The sequence below is a fragment of the Amblyomma maculatum genome, chromosome 5, assembly GCF_055883805.1.
Source record: "Amblyomma maculatum isolate TAMU_Amacu chromosome 5, ASM5588380v1, whole genome shotgun sequence".
Classification (NCBI taxonomy): domain Eukaryota; kingdom Metazoa; phylum Arthropoda; class Arachnida; order Ixodida; family Ixodidae; genus Amblyomma; species Amblyomma maculatum.
In genome coordinates this window covers 100,529,270-100,555,583 of record NC_139348.1, presented here as the reverse complement: position 1 = coordinate 100,555,583, position 26,314 = coordinate 100,529,270, and the positions used below count along the sequence as shown (strand labels likewise).

Sequence of the window (26,314 nt, the reverse complement as noted above, 5' to 3'; positions counted from 1 at the left end):
TGCTAGCAGAGAGAGCTGGGCGGCTATAGAAGGGCTGTTTGTCATCCCGTGTAAAAAGGCAATAGGACCACTTGCAGCGACAGATACATTGTGGATATATGCATATGCACATATTTACATATGTGCAGATACGTTTTCAAAGAAAGCGCCATCCCTGTTGCATGCAATAACTAGGTGTCACGCCATTACGAAGGGCTCGTTCAAGAATCGAATTGAACGGCACTGCATATCTCAATACAAAAGCGATCGCGACCTCCTGTTTCTTATTTGGCTCGAACATACTTCCCTGCGCTTGAGAAAAAAGAATGATTATCTTTTATAAATCGGTCATTCTTCTGCACGGCCCTACTTTGATCTTGCAGCCGGTAAAAGTAGAAAAGATGAGTGAACAAAACAGTATTCTCCATCATTTTCTCTTTTAGGGTCTCAACGTTCGGGATGGTATTTTTTGCAAATTGCGATGCCCGCATTATACTCTTTTTTTTTTTTTTGGTGTGGGCGGTGACTAGATGGTTTTCATATCAACGCAGTTTTGCTTGAAGTAGAGTGAGGGCGATGCCTCAGGGATAAGCATCGTTTGGTTCATAACGGTAGTAGTTTGTAGTACCATGGTTTCGGGGCCGTGGCCTTCTTTGCTCCCATTGACTCATCTGGATACAGACGCGAATTGTTCTATAGGGCAGGGCTTCTCAGAGTCTGCCACTAGGGACTCCAACAGCCGTCAATATGTGCCAAGGAATTACCATTAGGAACAATTCCTAACAAGGTATAAGATGCAGCAACAAAACTTGAAAAGCTTGAAATAGCTAAAGCACGTAGTTCATAGCGGACAAACAGCACAGTGGAACAGAGCAAAAAAGAAAAGAAAAATGAGGCTATAGTGTGCTCAAAAACAAAAATGTTTAGCTCAGAATGCCATACGCATAAATAATTCTGCACGAGTAAAATCCAAATATTAAAACAAAGAAAATCAAGAAAACAAAGCATATGCGTCCTACCGACGTGCATAAAAGAACGTGCGAGTGAAACGAAAGCAAACACGAGTGAAAAGTATTTTTATAGTCTATTTATGTTCATGAAGTGCTTAAAGTAGCTGGCCGTTCTCAAGGTTGACATAGCCGTCCTGCATTGAAATATAAAGCGCTGACGTGAAACGCCGTTCTCATTACCGCTTCATAGCAAAATATCATTTCTGCTCTATCTTTGAAGCAGTGCCAACGTTTGCGACAGAGTGAGAAAGAGGTATATTTTCATGATCTGAATGGAGGGTCACAATATTGGCTCTGGCACCGTCTGATGTACGTTGCCAGCGCTGTGCATCTATGACGAGCGACATTGAACAGCTCTTCACCGCAGCTGTCTTCGAAGGACGAACATAGACGCGGCGCGGGGCAATGGGGCGCACGCATCCAAATATTTGTGACGAGGATGGTTATAGGCGCAGGAAACGACTCGACTACGTTCACAAACAGAACCGACCGTGAACAAAGCATGGAGAAGCCAATATCGCACACGCCATTCGCTCGTCACGAGTCGCTAGTGATGCTTTCTCACGACCCCTGGTCGGCTTGGGCGCGTAGGGTCGGAAGATAGCCAATTGAGTTCAAAGGTGAAAGGCCGACGTTAAGGAGGAAGGAAGTATAGACAGCGTGTCCAAAGCGCAGCTTTCTCAAGCCAAGGTTACGCAACGAGCCTCGTTTCCTCTGGCGTAGAGCGCGAAGGCTGCCCTTGGCAACGAGTTACGGCCTCCTACGCTATGGTGCGCGAGACACGGAGGTCGCGAAGCTGTGCACACCGCGCCCGTGCAAGGAGATTGTTTACTCGGCGGATGCTCAGGTGACCCCGTGGCACGACACGTCGTATGAGTGTTGAGAGGTCACGTTATGTCAGAGAACTAGGTAGGCGTAGCAGTGTTCGAAGGTCATTCGCACGATGAGAGATGCAATAAAGATGTCTAGAGAGACTCGAAGCAGTGCCTTGTTGACTTAGCAGCGAAGTGTTTATGTCACGTTTGCTTTGCGCAACGCTGCTTGCAGCGGAAACTGAAGTGGAACACCGGCCACGATGAAAGGCGCCAATCACATAGACGTAATTGTGGCAGCCGAGTGCGTGCATCGCAGAGTCTCAATCAGAAAACATTAGCAATGGGAACCCATCTGGACCTTGCTATGGATCGCCAAGGGTCTACTAAATTGAAGTGAAAGCAATTCTCGCCTTCACTTCGGCGAAGCTCACGCATTATAATAATCCGCACGAGTCTCATTACAGACCTTAAATGCGACCTTGAAGTTTTATTTCTATACCATTCACAATGTCTTTATTTGGCGAGTAACCTCTATCTAGTTAGATGTTTAAAATGTATTTACCGATGTAACAATGGAAAGACATATACGAAAAACACATTCACTGGCCGTATTCACAAATGTTTAGACATTCGTCTTATATCGTGGATGCACACATAATGTTAGGCTAGCAGTAGCCAACAGCAGAACCACTGAATCATCTAAAGAGAAAGGAAAGTTTTGCCTTCTACTGCTAGTCACTTCTAAAAGCGTATGCCTTTAGTCGGTAGATTTTGTGTTTTCAGCGAACCTATTTGCACTCGACGCCGGTCTGGAAACGAGAGTTCAGCCTCGCGGAATTCTTGCCTTTTTTTTGCATAATCAAAGCTGCAATGGTGCTGAGGGTATCGCACTTTAAAATGAACGCTCTTCCATTCACAGGCAATCGCTGTTTGTGTTCAACGCCATCGACTTCCTGAGAGAAAAAGGCTTTGACGGGCTGGACGTAGACTGGGAGTTCCCTCGCGGCGTTGACGATAAGAGGAGGCTGGCAGGCCTGATCAAGGTTTGTGCATATTTCTCTCTATTTACTACACACAGAAGTTACACGGGAGGTCATTCTCTCATAAATAAAAATGAGCCCGAAGAAGCCAAACCCTCTTTCTTGAAAGCACCATGTTCGTCACAACAAGTGTACATTTTTCAAGTCGCATGACTCATCTGCCTCGAAGCCTGCTAATGCTATTTCGAAAACGCTCGATAATTGATGCATCTGCTATTTCTGACTTTATTGAGAGGACAGCTGACGTTTTTAGATAACGTCGTCTTTCGTTTAGGACAATTAGGATCAAACGCTTTCCATGCCAGTATTTCTTTATCTATAATTTCGCAATATATTTGGTTCATTCTTACCGAAATACTGCGAATTTTGATGTGAGAAAAAATGTCTTACACATGTTTTGTGTTGATTGCACATTTCGACGCCCTGATAGGTCGCACGTCTCAACAACGGGAGTGGCTGCCAGCGGTCGTAAATATGGCGTGGACGTTTCATCACGATAAAGCAGCGCAATAATACTGTGATTCAACTGACACTCAACCACAAAACTGTAGAAAATGAAACAAATGCCATTTAACACTGCCCAAAAAAACTAAGAAAGCATCGTTTTCGAGTTACCCGAATAGACTTCGAGACGTTTCTACATTGCTAAATATGTCACTGTACATTCTTCCTTCAGGAGTTGAAGACAGCCTTTGACGGCGAGGCACTTGCTTCAAAGAAGCCCAGGCTCATCCTATCTATGGCGGCTCCAGCCAGCTTCGAGGCCATCTCTGCAGGTTACGACGTCGAGGAGTTGAACAAGTGAGGGGGCATGCTAAAAATTTATTAAAAGCTGACATATTCTTAACTTGGTTAGCTTTGAGATAGCGTGAGACCAGCTCCTTATGATGTCCGCCTCACTTCACGCTCTTTGAATATTGGTTAATTGTATCAAAATGTTTTCCATAAGTACAACAGAGATTTATTACTGACAGACGTAAGCGAGGATGCATTGCAAATTGTAGTGATGTTAATTAGCAGCTCTCGAACTGGACTGGAAAGGAATTTTCATGCCACAAACTTCTCGGTCGTACAAACTAAAACCATTTGCACCAAATACATTCTTTAAATGGCTCATTGGAAACTCTGAAACCGTCATGAATGTCAGAAAGGTGCGGGAAAAGTGGTCAGCTTTGCCTTTCGCTAGCATAAACATCCGTTGAACAAGGCGTACAGGGTAGTCAAATAATATTTCAGTTCGTGTAGTACAAAGAATTAGAGTCAAGTTCAGCATTTAGTTTGTGGGTTGCTTCACCCCAGTGTTTGATCGCAGGCATGTGGACATGATCAATATGATGACCTACGACTTTCACGGTGACTGGGAACGTCAGGTGGGGCACCACAGTCCGCTTTTCCCACTGTACACAGCCAGCAACTTCCAGAAGAAGCTCACAGTGGTAAGCACACGCTCTCCTCATTACGATGTAGATTAGACGGTGATTAGACGGATGCCATTCTATATCATTACAAAACATGCTTTGTCAGAAACGTGCAGGTTGCTTCGTGACCGGTTCATGGTGGTTGGTGCTTTCTCTGAGTTGTTTGTTACCTTTTTACCTTCTACTACAACTTTGTCCTCCGCAGTCGCTGGCAAACAAGAAGACTTGTTCCGCGATTATTACTATTCATAGGCGGCAACAGGGCAGCCTAAAAGAAATGTTCGAACACCAGCAACATATGTCGTGTAAGAATGTATGTCACGGAAACTGTTTAACTTACAGAGAATGCATGAAATATAAGTAGAGGAAGGAATAAAAGATTTTGAAAGTGGACAGATGGAACGATATACCTGCACCTGTAGCGGCAATACAAACAGAACCCCGGAGCATTTTTTTAACATTGCTGATTAAACGAGAGAGAGAACGGCAAGTTTTGCCCCTTGCAATAATAAATTCTCCTTTGTTAATCGTTTAATTTTAAACGGTGTTTTATGCGTAATAAAGTAATTTGTTTTAGTAATGCCGCTACTAATAATTTTCCCAAAAGTGTGTCTTGCGGGATTGCATAAAGGATGGGCTTCATACCAAATGAAAAGCAAGAAATATCTTGCCGGATCCAAATGCAGAAAGAGAAATAAATCTTAGCAAATGGAATTGCATAAAGGCCGGCTCTAACAGAACTGTGTTACAATGAACCGAGGGTATCGAGAGGTATTGCAAGGCGAATAGAGTGCTAGTATTTATATTTCGTATGATTGAAGCTATTTTCCCACTAGAGCGGTTTTTTAAATCCTCCTAAAGTACGCCAAATGTTTGAATAAATTAAGGTTGCGTTGCTCCAATGAACTTATTTTCCTAAACGAGCAATCGTAACCTGCACAAAACTTAAACAGCACACAATACAGTGTTGACTTCAGTGTTGCCATCCACATGTTAGAAGGTAGATATAAAGTTAGGTGCTCGTTGCTGCGCCCACAAAAATGGGGTTGCTGCTACCCTATACGTTGAGAATAATTTATTGCTAGAGAAAGCATTTGTCGCTAGTTATGTAATTATAATTGAAAAGAGGGCAGTCGACCAAATTGCTTGAGGTATGAAGCAAATTTGTTGGCAAGCGCAATGATAACTAGGAAGCTTTATTACTACTGGCGAGACGAATCTGCACTTCACCGCATTTATTTCAGTCGACCAGTGTTCAAAAACGCTGGAAAGTGGACTCTGAGGCACCTTGAAGATAATTTTTTTGTTGGTCCGGGGCTAACAATAGCTTATTTGAGAGGCTGCGTACGCAAACATGGCATGGTGAAAAGACGCTCGCATCTGTAATGACATGAAAGCTTAAATTCATGAGAAGTAATGGGTTCTAGAGAAGCGCCGACATGAATAGATACGGTAAGCTAAGCTTCCGTACAGCTACACAATGTGACGACGGCCTAATCACGGCAATTGCTTGAGATGGAATTCTACAGAAATAAATTCAAAGCTCAAAGCCGATGCTAAACAACCTCTTCATTCTGGCGAAAGGGTAATTAAAGGACTCATTACAAAGTTGTGTACTCCATGCATAGAAGAAAACAGCTCCCCGCTTCATCAAGGTGATATTTTAAAGTAGCAAGGTGATATTTTGGTGTCTCTAGGAGATGGCAATTATAACTGTATTCTCCACGCCAGCAATATGGCACAAACCATTCGATTCAAACACGCCTAAGAGTGACGCCATATTTTGTTTCTACAATCAGGACTACAGCGCGGGAGAGTGGGTTCGCAAAGGGGCCAGCAAGGAGAAGCTGCTGGTGGGCATCCCCACTTACGGGCGCACCTTTACACTTGGAGACAACAACCTCACTGACATCGGAGCGCCATCCACGGCGGGTGGCAGACCAGGCAACTACACGGGGGAGACGGGATTCCTCTCCTTCTTCGAGGTGAGCTCAGCTTGGGCATTTTTTAGTATGGTATGATATTAAATGCTCGTTTCCAAACATACCGCATGAAAGCGGCTGTTGGCAGGATGAGACCTCATTGGATGTCGAAACTGGTTGGAACTGGTAACTCGCGTAGCACCTGCGAGAGGGCAAGCAAACTCAAACTTTAGGGACACGTTATGCTACGCTAGACCTTTCGCGCGGATTCGTTTAGGATTATGCACGTGCTAAAAGGGGCGCAAATTTAGATAGTACTAATTAGATGATAACAAAGTGTATGCACGTGATGAGAACCTCCGAGGATAGCCGTAGATTGGATTTCTAAATCTCTAGCGTCATCTAAGGGCGCAGCTTTAGTTTCTTCTAATTGCTAATTTCGATCCTCATTTGTTTCTAACGAAAGAACCCAATGGAAAGCGCGGTGTCGCTAACTGAACCTGGGCTGCATTATAACGCATAATGTACAGAAAGCACGTCAGAAGCAAACATAGAATAAAACTTAGAATGTTCTTGCAAGTATATAAGTAATAGGTATGCAGTTTTCACGATTAAAACCTTAAACGGATATGCTGAAGGCGTACACAATTAGTTGAATGGCAAACACGCGGACGAAATTTACTTCTGGCGCACACTGTGTGGCGCATTTCATATCTTCAGGTTAACGAAGTAAGCATATTTGAACTCCGCCAGAAGACCAGCACTGAAGTTATTTGTTCCAGAGTCGCTAAATCTCCCAGAGCTTCACATTTTTACTAGTAGAGTATACTAATAGCAACGGTCGCTTGCAAAAAGTCGGAGTGTAGAACACAATAACCTTTTTTGTGTCCACGTACATACTGTGACGTGTTGAATTAATCTCCTAAGAGATGGGAGAAAAAAATTGCTGCCATGCATTCTGGCATAGTAGTTCTTTTGACGTAATTTGTTTTGAGACTGGGGATCTCAGTATATTCAACGTTAGCACAAGTACAACCGCCTGATTATTTCGCCGAACTTCCCTAATGTGTATGCATTTGGTTGTTGCACATGTGGGCCTTCTCAACTAGTAAATAATAAGAGAAGGACGTGTGCAGTGGATAATTCAAACCAGATGAAGGAATTACATGCTGTATCTTCTTTCAATTAAAGTTATATTCACTAAGGTGATTGATTTGCTTAAACTGGCGACAACTACAAGCATGAGAGTAATAAAAAAGAATAACGTACTGTCCAGATTATGACTAGCAGCTTACCGGTATCGCTCAAGAGGAAAGTATACAACAGTTGCATCTTGCCTGCACTCACCTATGGGGCTGAAACGTGGAGGCTAACCAAGAGAGTTCTACTTAAGTTGAGGACAACCCAGAGGGCTATGGAACGAAAAATAGTAGGGGTAACATTAGGAGATAGAAAGCGTGCAGAGTGGGTCAGAGAAATAACTCAAGTTACCAACATTCTAGTAGAAATTAAGAAGAAATGGACATGGGCAGGACATGTAGTGCGAAGAGAGGATAACCGATGGTCGCTGAGGGTAACAAACTGAATTCCATGGGAAGGAAAGCGTAGCAGGGGGCGGCAGAAAGTTAGGTGGGCGGATGAAATTAAGAAGTTCGCAGGGGTCAAGTGGATGCAGCTAGCACAGAACCGGGCTAAGTGGAGAAATATGGGAGAGGCCTTCGCCCTGCAGTTGGCATAGTCAGGCTGATGATGATGACTGTACAGAAATGCTTGCATCCAGATTGCGCATTTCTCGTTCCTCTTTAGGCTTAGCAAAATGTTTTTATTTACCTGAACTGTCTTAAATGTACCCCGTGGCATCCTGCTAGGCTGGTACAGATGACATGGCGACACCTAGTAGCCCTCCAATGCCATCAGTCTGAAACGCCACAAATCACAAGAGCTTATCTCCGTAATTCACAAAGCGGCTATTCTTTAATTCGACTTCGGATAACCATGAAGGTTTTTTGAAAACAGAAATGTGTTTTTGTCAATCGCAAAAAAAAAATTGCGCGTGCGTCCGTGAGTCCACAATGTACAGAATTGCAGTTTTCAATTTATTTAACCGGACATCAACATGCATGAAGCTTTATTACGGCCAAGAACACAGCTAGATCACAAAATAGCATGTCCCGCTGTCGGTGAAAGAAATTGGAACTGGCCACTCGCACCGGCACACAGCGTGGGTAATAATCAGCCTATGGTTCGGTGAGATACTTCAAAGCCAGGTGTCTTCACCTAATAGCAATGGCCAAAACCACGAGACCAAACACACCCTAAATTAAAATATTTTTTATATAGAAATATATGTCTGGTCCTCGAGAATAACCAAAACATATCAAAGCCAGGTTAGAAGAGCATTTGGAAACCTCGCAGGAACGGCGTCTTACTCATGACCTAAGGTACGGTGGTCGTTACAGGAAGTCATGAGAGACAGACAAATCTGAAGCATCAACGAAGCCCTGGCCTGAAGCTTGCGCAGCTTACTGAATCTGGCCTTTTATTTTTTGTATAAACAACCTGCAGTGTGCGATTTCTTGTCAACAGACTTAGTTCATTGATTGCGGACTATGTTGACGGAATCTTGGTGTGATGCCTCGCTTTGTACATATTTCAGTCACGTGTTTCCTCGCGTTTTCTGCAGATCTGTGACCTGTTGCGTTCGGGAGCGACGCTTGTCTGGGACAACGAGCAGATGGTGCCGTACGCCTACAAGGATGACCAGTGGGTCGGCTTCGACGACCAGAGGAGTCTCAAGCTTAAGGTATACATACGATGTGGCCCCACGTGTAAGCTCTTAAAATGCGCCGTCAGGCTTCCCGGCTGAAAACCCTTAAATGTGACGTGACGAAAAGATCTACATTCTTACGAGACACCGACATGTTAAGCAGCTTCCCCCCCCCCCCCCCCGAGGCCCAGTATATGGAACCCTTTAAAGGGATTAGGTTCTTATTTCGCCAGCCATCACTTATTGATGAATATCCGAATGAGAAAATATTTGCTGAATTTTTACACCTCAAATGACCCTCTCCTGAAAGGATGGCGGTGCTGCCTGCAGTATTTTCAAATAAGTATCTAACTAAATAATAAATAAACCCTGCCAAATGAGAAGCAGAACGATGCAGCAATCGTCTTACTATAACTGCAAAAGGGATAGATAAGTACATGCGCGGAAAAGACGTGGTTGCTCGCTCAGTTTGTCCTCACGCCTAGACGACGTTGTGAGGAATGCAATGAAAGAAGGTAAAAAAGGAGACGAACAGTGTCCTTACAACGTGCGACATAAGGGGTCTACCTACTTGTATCATTCAGTGTCATTGTTCAATGCACATTTGCCAACCACTGGAACGTTACTGGGCAGACGACTGCGGCGAGAGATGCAGGGTAAAGAAGAAGGGCAAACACTAGGCCACCTTTACCTAAATTTAATCCCCGGCTGCCCCCATGGCTGTCAATATGTCTACATGGCCTCAATCTCTACCGCGCGCCCCCCAGCCCCAAATCCTTGTCTTCCTTTTCGTTCTGTTTGCAGATACTTGAGTGAACCTGCAACACAGGGTACGTTAAATATCAGGAGATTTTTGCTTCAGCCTGAGCGAAATTCTTCGCAGTGGCACCGAGTCTAGTATTGCTAACTTTATTCTGTCTGTATAAATTGAAGGAACTTACTATCTTTTATTTTACCACATCGCTCGAGCAAATCGAGTAAAAGTAAAGTGAAGACTAAGAGAACGAATTCCTAGATGTTTGTGCATGATTAGAAACGTCGATTGTTACGCGCCTCCATGCCACTGGTTTCGCTAGGCTCATTTTAACAGCGTGCGTTCGGCCTCTCCTTTCACATGGTAGAGTAATACCAGAGTCAGCCTACTATGACCGTTGCGTCCTCATTACTGCTAGGCTATGTAGGTACGTTCACAGAACTTTATTATGTTAGGGTATTACATCTAGGCTGTTTGCCTACTCTATCACGTCATACCTGTAAAGAGAGAGCATAATTGTCGTTTATAGTTTTTTTTTGTGTGGTGAATGGAGCCGAACATTCTAAAGCTAAACAAGTATAAATAAACTAGTGCAGTGCCGATATGTTTACTTTCGTTAAAGACATAGAGTCACTCTTCCTCTTTCAGCCCTTCATTTCGGTTCTTCACTCTTTAACTGCAATAAATTTTTTCTTTCTTTGCCCACTCAATACCCGGCCTGATCAAAAAGTCTATCTAAGCAACTTTCGTGCATCAAGTTTAGCTGTCTGCCTTCTTTTTACTTGATGCTTCTCCTGCAGTCTTGCCTATTGCCTTCAAGCGTTCTAACACGTTTCTTCTAAAGTTATATAAACGAACAACACTGCACTATTTGTCACGAAGTTTGCGTTCCTTTCTTTTGTTGAGCTGACACGCACTGGAAATCGACCCTTACAGGTTCAGTGGCTGAAACAGGCCGGGTACGGCGGCGTTATGGTGTGGTCTGTCGACCTGGATGACTTCAAGGGAACGTGCACGGGCCAGAGCTACCCGCTTCTTACCGCCATTAAGGAAGAGCTCAAAGGCTACAAGGTGGCCAACCTTGAGGTGGCTTCCTCCAACGTCTTCAACTCATACGGACAGCTCGTCGGTAAGGGCGTGTTATCATCGCAATGCTGTAGACATCTAGATAAGGGCGGCTTCGGTGAATTGACGACCTACTTACGTGTTCCAAACGAAATAATTGCTCTGCTCGGCTAGCATCAGTCTGAAATAAATGCAGCTGATTATGCTCAAATGATGGTGAATATGGGAATAAGTGGCTAGTTCTGGCTACAAAATGGCACGTTCGAGCATTAATCTTCGAGCTGCATAAAAGCTCAACCTTGCTAATGTGGAATAGGTCAGCAATCAAAACTGCTATCTCGAGGCTGACGTCACTGTAACGCATAGGAGTAAGACAATGTAGCCTTGTTGCGCTGTATTACAGCGCAGATTTTTCTTTAACCCCTACATTTGTCAAGCTTGTTTATTCCTCGAGAACGTGGAATAGTACATCCACACTTGCGATCTGGAATGCAAAAAATGCAACTAAAAAAAGTTATATCCTTCGTGTATCTTGCATGCAGTGCGGCATCGACGCTGTGGCGCTTGGTTAAGCGCTCAATTGCCATGCCTAGAGATGCGAGGTCGAATCCAGGCCACATTGGCCGCTTATCCATAGAGGCGAAAAGGCAGCCTTCCGTGTACGTTTCGAAATCATTGCACGGGAAGGAACCTCATGTGGTCGAAATTTCCGGAGCCCCCCACTACGGAGTATTTCATAGCCTCAATCGCTATAGAACGTTAAACCCCATAAACCGAACCAACCCGAGTTAGAATACAACCGTTGTGAGCTTACAAATTTCCTGCATAAACGCATGCATTCCAAGTTAGAATCGAAGGTAAGCCTTGAAGTACACATCTTTGGTTGTTTGGTTAACCCTCCTTGGATATACCTGTTTTCTCGTTAGGGTATTTCGCAATGCTTACCTAGAATGATTCTTCATGCTTTCAAACATATTTCACCCTGTTTCCCAACATTCTCGCCCAAGATAGCCCGTTACCGTTACGATTCCTGGTACACTGACGTGACCAGTGAGGAAATGTTTCTTCTCTGTTTTAGGAGATATATGTGCACAAATGTGCGGATGACTTCTTCACAATGAAGGAGGGTTGAAATCTGGGTCAGTTGGTACATAGTCAGAGAATAAAAACCAGCCAAGGGACGAGGACGAAGAAAGACGATGTACACACGGAAGCTGGAACTAACAACTGTGCTTTATTGAAGTAATAACATTTCCCAAGAAACCTTGCAAGGCATGCGCAGCTCGACGTCCAACAACCAGCATAAAAGTGACAAACAAAAAGCAACGCTTCGGAGATAGCCAAGATACTAGGGTCTTTGAGATAAATAACTTATTTCTTTCTGCATCAATGATATGGATGCTGTGCTAATACAATTATCTCCTTGCATACTTATGTGATACGCTTCAAGAACTTCGCGCTCTACCTTACCCCTGCCCCTACCAAGAAATGTGACATTTGAAAACAGCGGATAACAACCGCAATCCCTACAATGGCGAGACAAAGTTTTAGTTCCACTGATGTGTGACAAAGAGTTGTGACGCTCTCGCAGCCTATCATTAATACACCGGCCAGTTTGGCCGATGTAAACTTTTTCGCATGTTAGAGGGATCTTATAAATAACACGTGTGGCACAAGGAATATAACAATCGTCATGTCGCGTCGAGCATACAGGGGCCTTAGATCTGCCATGAGCAACACGAGAACAAAGACTTGATAGCTTGCAAGGAGCAGAGAAGACAACTTTAACGCCTTGCCTCGCAGCAACTTTTTTGATATTATGGGAAAGTCCATGCACGTACGGCATCACCTCAAGATTCCTCCATTCAGCTTCAGTAAGCTTGGCCACTTTTTCATTGCCCCTTTTAACTCTTTGTAGCAGCGATTCTGCCACAGCATTCAGAAGTGCATTTGGGAATCCTGCGGCCAGCAGCCGGCCAACCTGGTTGTCAAAGCTACTCTTTATTTGGTGGTGGCAACTTTTCTCTAGAGCACTGCGAAAGCAATTCATAACAATACCTCTCTTAACGATTTTAGAGTGAGCGGAGGAGTACGGTAACAACGCTTTCTTGCTTCTCGGTAAAAAACACCAGCAGATATGCCCATCGTCAAGAAAAGTTAGTTGAAGTTCTAAAAATCTTATCTTTTGGTCATTGGGTAGTACGTACGTAAAACAAAGGGCGTTAGTGCAAGCCTTAAAGGCCTTCAAGACGTCGTTCACAACCTCATGAAAAGAGTCATTCGGTGGAAGTTTTAAAATAACCAAAAAATCATCAACATATCTAAAAATTTTGCACACGCGTTTGTCAAGAAGACAGCCTGATAGTAAGTTGTCAAACTTTGCTAAAAAGATGTGGCACAGTACAGGAGCTACACTAGCCCCAATACAAATTCCCTTTTTCTGGATAAACAGAGCGCCCTTAAAAACTACTACGGTGGATGAAAGGTAGACTGTCAGCAGTTCCAAAAACACGTCAATCGAGACACCACATGCATTTTGGAAGGCGATCACACCGTTCTGTTCAATTAGTTCACGCACTGCAACAAAAAGTTCGTCATGAGGGATGCTATAAAACAGGTCTTCGATATCAATAGAGAAGCCGCAGTTGGCTCCAGGTAAGCCGTTGCCGAGCACCTGAACCACTTCAGCCGCGTTCACAACCTTGAAAGGATCCTGTACCGCGAGGGACTGGAGATGTCGCTGTAAGTACTGGCCCAGTGACTTCTGCCAAGTATCAGCTTCTGTTACAATGGCTCGGAAAGGGCAGTCTATCTTGTGGGTTTTTGCCGAGAAAAAAATTTGCAGGTGTTTTCCTTTGCTAGCCTTCACTCTCTGAGCAAAATAATCCAACTTATTGGCTTCCAATAGTTTTACAGCTACAGTTTTCAATTTTGACGGCTTGCGGTTTGTAGGCTGGAAATTCCTATCAATAGCTGTCAAAGCATTCTCACCAAACGTGCTAGTGGGTAAAACCACGAACCCTCCCTCCTTGTCTGCTTGAAGTAGAGTCAAGTTATTTTCGATGAAGTGGTCGACAACCCGTTGAAAAACTTTGCTGCTATTCATCCGTGGCTTCCTATCTACCAAATGCAGAACGTCAATGCCTTCAGACAGACGCCGCTGCTTCTCTTCTTTGTCAGCTTTCTCTGCTACACGATGCACCGTGGCTAGAATTTCATGACTGGTGACTCTTGGCTCCATGCTATACTTGGGTCCATGATGTAGCAGCTCATCAATTTCTTTAGGAACTGAAGCCCCTTGCAGATAAGTAACTTGTTGTCTGTGCAGCTTTGACTGTTCCTTTCGTGGCAATTCAGCTGCGGCGGCGGTGGATTCAGCTGCGACGGCAATTGCCACGAAGGGAACAGTCAAAGCTGCACAGACAACCAGTTACTTATCTGCAAGGGGCTTCAGTTCCTAAAGAAATTGATGAGCTGCTACAGCATGGACCCAAGTATAGCATGAAGCCAAGAGTCACCAGTCATGAAATTCTAGCCACGGTGCATCGTGTAGCAGAGAAAGCTGACAAAGAAGAGAAGCAGCGGTGTCTGTCTGAAGGCATTGACGTTCTGCATTTGGTAGATAGGAAGCCACGGATGAATAGCAGCAAAGTTTTTCAACGGGTTGTCGACCACTTCATCGAAAATAACTTGACTCTACTTCAAGCAGACAAGGAGGGAGGGTTCGTGATTTTACCCACTAGCACGTTTGGTGAGAAGGCTTTGACAGCTATTGATAGGAATTTCCAGCCTACAAACCGCAAGCCGTCAAAATTGAAAACTGTAGCTGTAAAACTATTGGAAGCCAATAAGTTGGATTATTTGGCTCAGAGAGTGAAGGCTAGCAAAGGAAAACACCTGCAAATTTTTTTCTCGGCAAAAACCCACAAGATAGACTGCCCTTTCCGAGCCATTGTAACAGAAGCTGATACTTGGCAGAAGTCACTGGGCCAGTACTTACAGCGACATCTCCAGTCCCTCGCGGTACAGGATCCTTTCAACGTTGTGAACGCGGCTGAAGTGGTTCAGGTGCTCGGCAGCGGCTTACCTGGAGCCAACTGCTGCTTCTCTATTGATATCGAAGACCTGTTTTATAGCATCCCTCATGACGAACTTTTTGTTGCAGTGCGTGAACTAATTGAACAGAACGGTGTGATCGCCTTCCAAAATGCATGTGGTGTCTCGGTTGACGTGTTTTTGGAACTGCTGACAGTCTACCTTTCATCCACCGTAGTAGTTTTTAAGGGCGCTCTGTTTATCCAGAAAAAGGGAATTTGTATTGGGGCTAGTGTAGCTCCTGTACTGTGCCACATCTTTTTAGCAAAGTTTGACAACTTACTATCAGGCTGTCTTCTTGACAAACGCGTGTGCAAAATTTTTAGATATGTTGATGATTTTTTGGTTATTTTAAAACTTCCACCGAATGACTCTTTTCATGAGGTTGTGAACAACGTCTTGAAGGCCTTTAAGGCTTGCACTAACGCCCTTTGTTTTACGTACGAACTACCCAATGACCAAACGATAAGATTTTTAGAACTTCAACTAACTTTTCTTGACGATGGGCATATCTGCTGGTGTTTTTTACCGAGAAGCAAGAAAGCGTTGTTACCGTACTCCTCCGCTCACTCTAAAATCGTTAAGAGAGGTATTGTTATGAATTGATTTCGCAGTGCTCTAGAGAAAAGTTGCCACCACCAAATAAAGAGTAGCTTTGACAACCAGGTTGGCCGGCTGCTGGCCGCAGGTTTCCCAAATGCACTTCTGAATGCTGTGGCAGAATCGCTGCTACAAAGAGTTAAAAGGGGCAATGAAAAAGTGGCCAAGCTTACCGAAGCTGAATGGAGGAATCTTGAGGTGATGCCGTACGTGCATGGACTTTCCCATAATATCAAAAAAGTTGCTGCGAGGCAAGGCGTTAAAGTTGTCTTCTCTGCTCCTTGCAAGCTATCAATTCTTTGTTCTCGTGCTGCTCATGGCAGATCTAAGGCCCCTGTATGCTCGACGCGACATGACGATTGTTACATTCCTTGTGCCACATGTGTTATTTATAAGATCCCTCTAACATGCGAAAAAGTTTACATCGGCCAAACTGGCCGGTGTATTAATGATAGGCTGCGAGAGCATCACAACTCATTGTCACACATCAGTGGAGCTAAAACTTTGTCTCGCCATTGTAGGGATTGCGGTTGTTATCCGCTGTTTTCAAATGTCACATTTCTTGGTAGGGGCAAGGGTAAGGTAGAGCGCGAAGTTCTTGAAGCGTATCACATAAGTATGCAAGGAAATAATTGTATTAGCACAGCATCCATATCATTGATGCAGAAAGAAATAAGTTATTTATCTCAAAGACCCTAGTATCTTGGCTATCTCCGAAGCGTTGCTTTTTGTTTGTCACTTTTATGCTGGTTGTTGGACGTCGAGCTGCGCATGCCTTGCAAGGTTTCTTGGGAAATGTTATTATTTCAATAAAGCACAGTTGTTAGTTCCAGCTTCCGTGTGTACATCATCTTTCTTCGTCCTCGTCCCTTGGCTGGTTTTTATTCTCTGACTTCTTCACAATGACAGCGTAAAGCTTATGTAGTTCAGGGCTATCAATCAGTGTGCAGCTACCAGGAGGTGATGAATGTTTAATTTCTTGTGGTGAGAATTGATTAGGCTACTCGTGCTTGCTCACAATCTTCAAATAAAATAGTGATGACGCTATCTTCTTTACAAATTAAAAATAGGAATATGCTCCTAAAAAGGACAACCAATTGCTTTCGTAGTGAAGTGCAAACTTGAACCCGGAAAACCGTTTTTTTTTTTCGGGGACGAACAACTACATATTTATAACCAGGCAGCACGGGGATCATATGTTCGAATGTTTGCACAAAGTTTCGGAAACCCTAATAACTCCTTAGAAACATTATTAATACCATGATATAATCCCCTTTCGTCATACCCGAGACTTTTGTAGGCACGTGTGGGTTAGAAAACCAGTGACACAGATTGTCGTACAAGGATGATTCCTGTAACCGAACTTATTTACACTATGTACGACTTTGAGTTAGACATTGGACTAGATACAAAAGAAAACATGTTGCCATAACAGAGGCTAATAAACTTCTGATAGGCTTAAAGCTCTATAACAAGGACCTCGACAGTACAAAACGATGAGCACAAGACAAGCACGCACAGATGATTGTTGTTTTGAGAAAAAAAAATGAAAATAAGAATAGAGTCGACGCACATGCTGAGGTCATTTCACGCAAGAAACGCATCACACCAAACTTTTTTACATCAGTAGACTATCATCGCTTTTCTAATAGTTTCCCCTTTTCTACCATTAGTTTAAAATACCTAGCAGGCAGTTGCGGAATTTTCTTCACCGGATATCAATAACTCCATTGCCTTTTTTAATCCTTTTTCATTCTTGCCCTGCGCAGCAGGTAAGGAGCAGGGACTGTGCAGGACCCGAAACTAATAAAGAACGAACGGCATGGTTATGACACAGCCGGATATAATGAGTAGTCTCAATGCACTGGCCTAAGCATACGCATGAAATTTTGTTTTTCAATGCATCCCAGTTCACATTGCCCTCTTGTCGTGTGTTTTACGTTTACTTGTCTAACGCTACTTGTGTTGATGCGCTAAATCATTTGGTATATACCACAGGTAAGCCCTGATGGCTGTCTTGCTCAGGCTGCAAAACTATCATATATTTTGCAATCGCTACTCGCACCTTCTTTAACATGGACGTCGAAAACGCTCAAGCGTGGGGTACAATACAAAACAAATCATCGCATTTAGGTTTGCCAACAATGTGCTCATGGTTGAGTCACATTCACTAGATAACAAAATATAAGGCTTACACCATACTTCTCGTTAAATAAACCGTCTGGTCTTTAAGCGCAAAATCTACTAAAACCACGAATAATATCAGCTCTCTGATCTACAGGCAGAATTGCCGGTAGGTCTTTCTTCAGGGCCCAGTTACTGCCTCACTACGCCTCACTGGGGTTCCTAAATGGCTTTACTTTCCTCTCTCCGCAGATCCCGATGAGGTGGTGTGCGACGAAGAGGACGGTCACATTAGCTACCATCTGGACAAGAAGGACTGCACCATGTACTACATGTGCGAGGGCAAGCGGCGCCACCATATGCCATGCCCTACAAACCTCGTGTTCAACCTGAACGAGAGTGTCTGCGACTGGCCCGAGAACGTCGACGACTGCAAGCACGTGGCCAAGACGTAGTGAGCCCGCCTCGCGGACTATCTCGCTTCCCGACCACTGCGTCGCCGCCTGTACCGCGTTGTTTTCCCTGTTTTAGTTTGTTGAAGGGCTGTAGCGCTTCTCCAAGTAGACGTGGTAGTAGAAGAGATGAGCTGCCCTTCACGGCAGCCTCTATTGCGCACCAGGACCGTGGGGCGTCCCCTTGCAGAGGCTGTGGAAGCTCAGCTCACTTCACCTAACACAATGTAAACGTCGCTTATCATCTCTATCATTACACGCACATGTTGAAACGCTGCACATAGCCCTGGGAGCTGTATTCTCTGCTACGGCGATGTCGTGTGTGCAAGAGAAAAGTGACATTTCTAAGTGTCTACTAGGCGGCGGTGAGATCTACAGCTACGTTGACGTTATGAAGCGAGCTCGCAGTCTTAAAAGAGAATAGTGTTAGCACTCCTTGCATAAATAGAACATGGATTAAGATCAGCGCGTTTTTTTTAAGCAAGATCGCGGCATTTGGAAATCTGGACCTTCACATCAGGTAAACAGCAGCACATTAATCAAAATAATGTGGCTTTTCAAACATATTAGGCAAGAACCCATATCCGACATTGTTTCACCTAGTTTGAAATTATGCGCCTTATCGAAAGGGATTGATTGGCTGTCTCCGTATGTCGTTTGCTCCGTAGCCCTGATATTGCCGCTGCAGTTCTAGAGATCCAGGTTCTCAACTGCATTTGAGAGTTATAGAATATGGCTTTGTATATTTCATGGTATTATGGTTTTCGTCTAGCTTCTACTGTAAATAAAAAAATGAGATAAAGTATTACGTTAGCATCGTGCAAAATAGAGAATATTGCGCATGGCGCTTAATAAGGAAAATGGAAGATATGCATCAAATAATCGTGAGACAAAACTGTCAATATATCTGCCACCGCAAATGGGGAAATGAAAATACATTTATTAAAGATAACTTGCTACATGAAAGCAAAGCAGTATTTTTGTACCCAGTGCCTTAGCAGACTACTGTAATATTCTTGAACATTTATCATAGGGAAGGAATCACAATGGAGTAAGTGTTGTATTGCATAGCTGCTCAAACCAGAGAGGTAGCATAATAATAACCCTAGGTCGTAGTTCTCAAAAGACAGTTCCGTTAACTAAACATGGTGTTTTTGTTACGCTTAGGAGGGATCTGAGCCAGGAAAAAGGTGATATCAAGCCAGAGAAAAAAGCACACAGAATAATGGAGCAGTGTGTTTCTCAGGTAAAAAAAAAAGAAAAATTTGTTGAGAAAGGTTCTTGTTCACAACCAGCCTCTTCCTGTTTTAAGAAATGCGCAAAGAAACGCGCTCTAACCACTCTAATCAACTTTATATCAGGAGTTACTGAAAAAGATAAGTGCGACTTGGGAAGGAACATTGAGAAAGTCGCCAATCAGCTTGACTTATTTCCTACGTTCGATACCCATTAACTGTAGGTGACTTACAGACCCTTGAAACAATAATATACGATTACGAAAGCAACTGCCCTAACTAATGTTTTCACTTTATCACATTGACGAAGTGCAGGTTAAGCTTTATATAACTTGAGAATAAGCTTTGCTGTTAATGTGATTGATCTTTTTTGTCGCGCTAAAATCAATGGGACTGTGCCCAGACAACGCGTAATAATAATGGTATATACTCGTACGCCATATTGGTTTTAGAAATATTTCGATGACTTCAATACTGCCAAAAATAAACGACAAAATGAAATGTTCGGTCTTAAACAGAGAGTCGTAAATTGACCTCTAGAGATAGTGTAACGGTGCTATAATATACATGTGCCGGCAACATATTATATAGTTTCATTATTTCGCGATAGTATTTTGTGGTTTACAGCAGTGTTTGTGTTGTTAGGATGTATGCAGTGTTATCCCTGTGCTTGATGCAAGAGAACGTGAGTCTGGTGTCAACGTTTTGGGGGACACCATGTTTCACCAACACATCTTCATTTATATTTTCTTTTATGTTTTTATTTAGCTTCGGATATCGTTTGTGTTCTCCTCTATGTGAAACCTGCAGCCATTCGTGGTATCGCTAATGATAGGCTGTTGTGTCTATAAATATTATTATAGTTTTTTTTCATGTGTTAAGCGATGCTTGATGTTTCCTTATCTCTACTTTAGCATACTTGCCAAAAGACGGGTAAGCATGCTTACCAGCGAGAAGAAAATTAATTAATGCAGCGGCCGATTATCGCCTGCTATCAAAACTGCCGTTATTATCTTCACAAGAGCTTTCGTATATGATCTTGCACTGCAGATAAAATACCTGTTTGTTTATATCCTAACAAGCAGATATAACCTAGGCCTTCACACATATACACAAACACAAAAGCATATAACATCTTATGTTTACGCTACACTAAGAAGTTAGAGTGCATGATAGCCTCACTCAAAACAATTAGGCTGTCTTTTTGCTGAAGGGTCTCCAGGAAACATATTTAAGTTGCACTAACGCTCCTCTTTTGAGTGTCTGGATTAATCTACACCTTCTGTCATGCTCGCTACTACGAAGGCATTCGCAGGAAAAACTACGTGTGACACTGCATCATTTCTTGTGCTAGAGCCCCGCGATTACACTGACACCACAGCGCTCGATTTTGTTAATGTCTGCTTTGTAGAGTTAATTGTTTGCGAAGGGGTATATCATGCTTTGTGGTAGCAATTAATTAATATGCGAGTGAACTATACACCAGCTGCACGAAAAAAATTGTTCATATGCATCAGTACTCATGGCTTGTGTACTTTTCACCGCAGCAAGTATTGCCTCGGCAAGCATGTACACTAAGCTAGCCATGTCGTCTTTTATTACGATAAAAAAAAAACGCTTTGCACACCATATGCGAGCTTATAATATACCTAAAATATTCAAGTATCGCACGAAAACTCACAGGCTGGTGTCCAGGTGGAAATTAGATAAATAAACGGAAGCAAAACTAGCTTCTATATTTTTCAATAATAATTTCTACAACAGATATTCATGCAAGAGCTAGCGTATTGAAAAGAACTCTATGAATTACTGTTGTTCTATGAAAGTTGTTTATCACCCTTCATGCACGCGGTGTTTTTAAATATTCAAATGAGATGAAAAGTATATTCGCATGAAGGGTGGGCTGAATTATCCCGAAACCTTAGCGTCGCGTATATGAAGAGCGGCTTTAAACTAAAGGCTTAAATTAATAAACCCGGTTCTGCATTTTAGTTGGAGCAAGGTGGAAAAACATATATAGGAATGCGAGAAAATAGCAGACAATAGAGTTTAAAGTGGCAAGAAATCGAGATTGAAACTTATTAGGCTGTCCCGAACATTACAGAAACCGGAAACACCATGGCAGCCTTGAAAGGGCAAACTCACAATTGAGTGCGTTATCGCTTTTAAAAAAGGATTTTCAATTCGGTCATGTGCTGTGTAATGCACACTTTATATCAAGGAACGAACTAAAATGCACTAAAAGTGTACTCTTTTCAATGTCCGTGTTAAAGAAAGTGAATTCTTACGCTTTCGGTATATGATATTTTAAAATGCGCTGACGTCTTTTCCTTTTCCCCTCAGTCCCGGTCGAGGTGATTTAGTAATGTTCACTGGACGCACAGAAGGCTAAAAGCGCTTTATCGAAATGACATATCCTCTAGAGGACGCAAGCATAGGTACCATGTGTAAGGCGATGAAAGGCTACCATTTGTGAAGAGCACAATAGCGTCTGTTATGCGGGCACATGAGTTTTGGTTTCATGCACACTGCTCTACGCGCCTAAGACGTCGTCACGACTTGAACTCTGACGCAGATGTAGCTGTACAGAGTTGAGGCTCGGCGGGCGTCCTTCTCTTTCTTATTTATTATCCCGCATAGAGCCTATGACACTTGCAGATCGGGTGTGCTTATGTTTTTATCCCTGTTTGTGTTTCTTCCTTCTTACTTTCACTTTCTCTGCGTTGTCCCTATCCACGTAGGACTGTGTGCTCCAAGCCGCGTGAGCGGGACTCCCCTCGACAAAGGGTGTTGGTTCCGCCCATTCGAGCTTCTGTACAAAGTCAGCTGCCATCTGAGAGAAAAAAAAAAGAAAGCGAATAAATACAAACAAAAACAACCAGAATGTGACTACTGTTTCGCCTCAGTGTCTTTTTCTTCCACGCATTCCAGATGACTAAATGGAACCCTGACTCCTTCTCAAACGGTGGCCGCACTATATGCCAGTAATAGGACAGAGCAGTCAGCGTATTTGTGCAGAAGTTATTTAAAATAAATGTAGATTGTACATAAACACTCTAATCCAGTATTTTATTGGTTTTATAGGGAACAAGCCATTTTGTGACGAATTGGGTTTTTGTTGCCTTCAAGAATGCCCCATATATAATGCGAGCCAATTTGTTACGCTGCCTTGCTTTCCTCAGTAGCTTTACTGAGCATTGCCGACCACGAGGCGTGGAGAATGCTTGCACCCAGTTGGTTTTGGACAGGCGTGGATGATCGAAACCACCAGACCGCGCATAAGTAGTGGCGGCTTGTTCAGTGATAAGCCCATTACTGAGGTAAAGCCCTATGCTGAGATAAAGGCGTCGAATGAGTACATGCTTTGGACAATTTTTTTTTTCATATTCTTATGGACGAGCTATTGTAGCCTGCTTCTCACCCTTTGTCACCCTGCAAGCCACCCTGTTTGTTCTCGCCATTGGTACAACACTTTCTTTTTTTGTACATTAAATAAACGTCATTATCCGACGAATACATTAACTGAACTAAAGAGAGAAGATATATTAGTTGCTTGAGAGAATTACAAAACAAAAAAACAATACTGAAGATTGGCGTCTTCCCGGAACAATGATGTGAGTGCTCTCCAAAGCACACTGGGGGAACCGACAGGCATCGCTTGGTTCCAAGAACTAGTTCTTCGCAGTTCTTTCACTTGTCTCCGACCAAGTTCATGGCGTCCAAAACACTTGAGTGCAACGCTGTGCACTCAAGTTTTCCTTGGCGAATGCAAAAGGCGCCATGGGCGTAATCTCAGAGCTTCAGCATGTCGACATGTAGACTTCCACCAGAGGAATAAAAAAAAAAGATTATATAAACCATATTTAGAAGGCCGAGAGTAGGCTCATTGTAACCTTATCTTTGAAAGGCCATTGATGTAAAGAACTGAAAAAAGGGCCCATGAATCAGAGACCTTCTTGCAACCTAGATGTCGGTTAATAGATAGATGGTATAAATTACAATCGCATAGCCGCACAAAAACTTGAAGCGAGAAATTTGTGCCGAGAAACATGGGTACAAACTTGGTACCAGAAAATTTCACTAGTCACAAAATTGGCAAGAGAGAGCGAGAATGGGTTGGGAATTTCAAGAACTAATTCAAAATTATGGCTATTCTTTTAACAATATTTATTGCCTCAGTGCATCAGTAAGGTATGAGATGAAAGTTGAATAAATGATTAAATGAATGGAAACATGTTGGCTGATTTTATGAAATTTAGGAGTGAGCGATGATGAGGACTCTGCATCCAAGCGATATATGAGACAGAATTGTTTGCTGAAAGGCCAGCTATCGTCAGGTGCCAAATTCGTGTCGGTTTAAGCGCTGGGCAGCCTTCTTTATCATCTGCCACAAATCTTGCATAAAATGACATCTAGGTAGCAAAGACGTCTCTGATTTATTGTCTATTTCTTTTGTCGTGGACATCAAAGACCTTTCAAACTGTGAGTTGCAGCCAACCTAATCTCTGGCTCCTAAATATAGTTTATTGCATATAAAACCTTAATCTCGCTGCCGAGAGTCTCCATGTCGACATGCTCAATCTTCACGATGGTGCCAGATGTCTTACCTGCAATTATCGAAGAGAACATGAACCCAAAGCTTTGCTGGCTGCTACGGAAAATTTATCTTGTCTTAAGGAGGTGAGACGAAGAGAATGTGCAATGAAGTTTGACAAAAAAACTTAAATTGTGACGATATTTTTAAAACTCTTACTGTAGGCAAATAAAGGCTCATAGAATAGTACGATGTACACAAACAAAATGCAAATGTGAGAAATGGCAAAATGCAAAGCAATCCGTGCGGATGAAGGAAGAATGACAATGTTAGGAATATAATACATAACAATGGCATTGTTCAAAAAGCACTCATGCTGAACATTTATGAACTTGTGCAGACTTTAACCGCTCAAAATAATCAATAAAAAAATGACAGCGGTTCGGAACGTGCGAATCGGATGTCCAGCGATAGCTCAGTTTATACAAGAACGGAGGTTGGAATGTTTATGTTATTGATTTCTTTCACTTGTAATGATTGTGAACAGAGGTTTGTGATCGCTGCAGTAAACAGCCGGATTTTCAATGCTGATTACAGGCTTGACATGACTTTGTCAGCACCTATCGCACTGGTAGAATTGTGAATTCTCCTAGAGGAAATAGAAGGCGCATTATATGTCACCCTTCTGGCTGGAAACATGAAACAATAAAAGAAAGGAGGAAGGTGGGGGTGAAAGAAGAAAGAGAGGAATAGTTACCACAGTGGAATGATCGGGAATAATTTCGCCCACGGTGCATCTTTAACGTGCCCTAATATCACATCACCAGCTAGGGAAGCCAACTACGGCAGCCGCAGTCGTCCATGTGCTGTGCGATGTCAGTGCACGTTAAAGATCTCCAGGGTGTCGAAATCATTGGATTGTTCTCCAGTACGCTACCTAATTCTCTTTCTTCACGGGGTACATGGAAAACAAGAAATTGCCAATATTGCTTTATAGTGTCCAACAAAATCCGTTATTTGGCAGAGCAGAACCTAATCTCTTAATCCTGGAAGCGTTAGGGCAGGCGACACGACATTGTTCAGATCATATGTGTCTTTTTTGTTGCAGTCTATTTTGTACTTCAAGACCAGGGCCGGCTTGCACGATAAAGTCCGAGCTAAGTCCAGACTTAAATGGTGTCTTTAGAAAGACCAAGCTTATTTAAGACGGCTCGTGTTCCGAACGTCGAACGCTTCGGGTTCATGTTCACCAGAGGGGCTACCCAGAACGGCCTCAGCAACCACTTGGGGCATTTTTCCTCGTAACACAATCTTAAGCCGCAAAAAGCAATGGCACGGATTTTACACAACGCAAAATTGACGGAATGTGTACATCTTACAGCAGGGACAGTTCCAGCGCATCCCTGTATTTCCCTAATTTCTCTACTTAGACACCTGGCGTCCTTGTGTCTCAACCAAGACAGCACTAGAGTCGTAATCATACAAGCGACTTATACAAGTCAGGACTAAAGCCCAGTCTTGACTCCAGTCTTAAGCGTCCATGCTAGTGGCCTATTCTTTAGACTCCAGTTAAGTCTGGACTTAGCTAAGACAGTCTTAAGATTGTTTTGTGCAAGCGGGCCCAGGTTGGTGGTCGTGGAAGAACGATTTTAGCTGTTCAAAGAAACTAACTTCCACACCTTGGCAAGCTGTGATATTTAGAGTGCAATACAGCGAATTTTATTTATTTATTTGAGGCATTCTTTCAGACACAGTTGGCCTCGGATGACAGGGTAAAAGCAAGATAATCTCTGCCTGATGAGGGCCCTGTCACCCATACAAAGGAGGGCAAGCACAAGGATGGATTAAATGGTTATACACGTGCTAATGAAAACATAATTTTAAGCCGCCTTTACATGAACAACCTTCGCAAAATAAGATATATTATTGGATGTCACAAAAAAATCATCGTTCGCGTATGTGTACACTCGAACAATAGCTGCCATTGAATAGGCAACCAGGGAGGCACTTTACGTCAAAACGTATGACATTTTATTATTTTCGTCAGCTGCCTTGTATACATATGGGCAGTGGCACTCCGCGAACAAACTTGCTTACTAGGAAGCGTCACACCAGGGGCCGCACCAGCACCCTCTGCTTTGTTCACGCTGCACGCGTCTGAAGCGCGATGTGATCAGTGGGTCCGAACATGGCGCACGCCGTAGCAGACGACTCGTTATCTTCACGCCAGCGGGTGCATTGAAGCACCGTAGACAGGTGAGCCATATGGAACCTCTAGGCGGGTCCGACGTACCTGGCCCACGCAGAGAGGCGTGGACGGACCCAGTTGTCGATCGGTAGGCTGTCTGCTGGTGCTGGCTATCTTCTGTACAACTGGTCAGGTAGCCTGGCCTACAAAGCGCTCAGGGTACAAGCCGCCCCCTAAGCGGGAGAATGACGGGCTAGCGTGCTTGGAATACAAAGTGTGCCGTGTGCAGCACGCAAGGCAGAAACCAGTGGCGCGA

At 43.4% G+C, this 26,314-nt stretch overlaps 1 protein-coding gene across 1 annotated transcript in view; it reads left to right on the top strand.

Annotated features, from left to right (window-relative positions):
• Window positions 1-22,154, top strand: part of Cht7 (chitinase 7) — a 171,518-nt gene extending 149,364 nt beyond the window's left edge. Inside the window, exons 10-16 of the mRNA XM_084603964.1 lie at window positions 2,724-2,847; window positions 3,521-3,645; window positions 4,157-4,280; window positions 6,062-6,247; window positions 8,868-8,987; window positions 10,642-10,834; window positions 17,842-22,154. Of these exons, the coding sequence (XP_084460090.1) occupies window positions 2,724-2,847; window positions 3,521-3,645; window positions 4,157-4,280; window positions 6,062-6,247; window positions 8,868-8,987; window positions 10,642-10,834; window positions 17,842-18,044 (1,075 nt within the window). The 3' untranslated portion in view covers window positions 18,045-22,154. The remainder of the gene's footprint in view (window positions 1-2,723; window positions 2,848-3,520; window positions 3,646-4,156; window positions 4,281-6,061; window positions 6,248-8,867; window positions 8,988-10,641; window positions 10,835-17,841) is intronic.
• The last annotated feature ends 4,160 nt before the right edge of the window (window positions 22,155-26,314 follow it).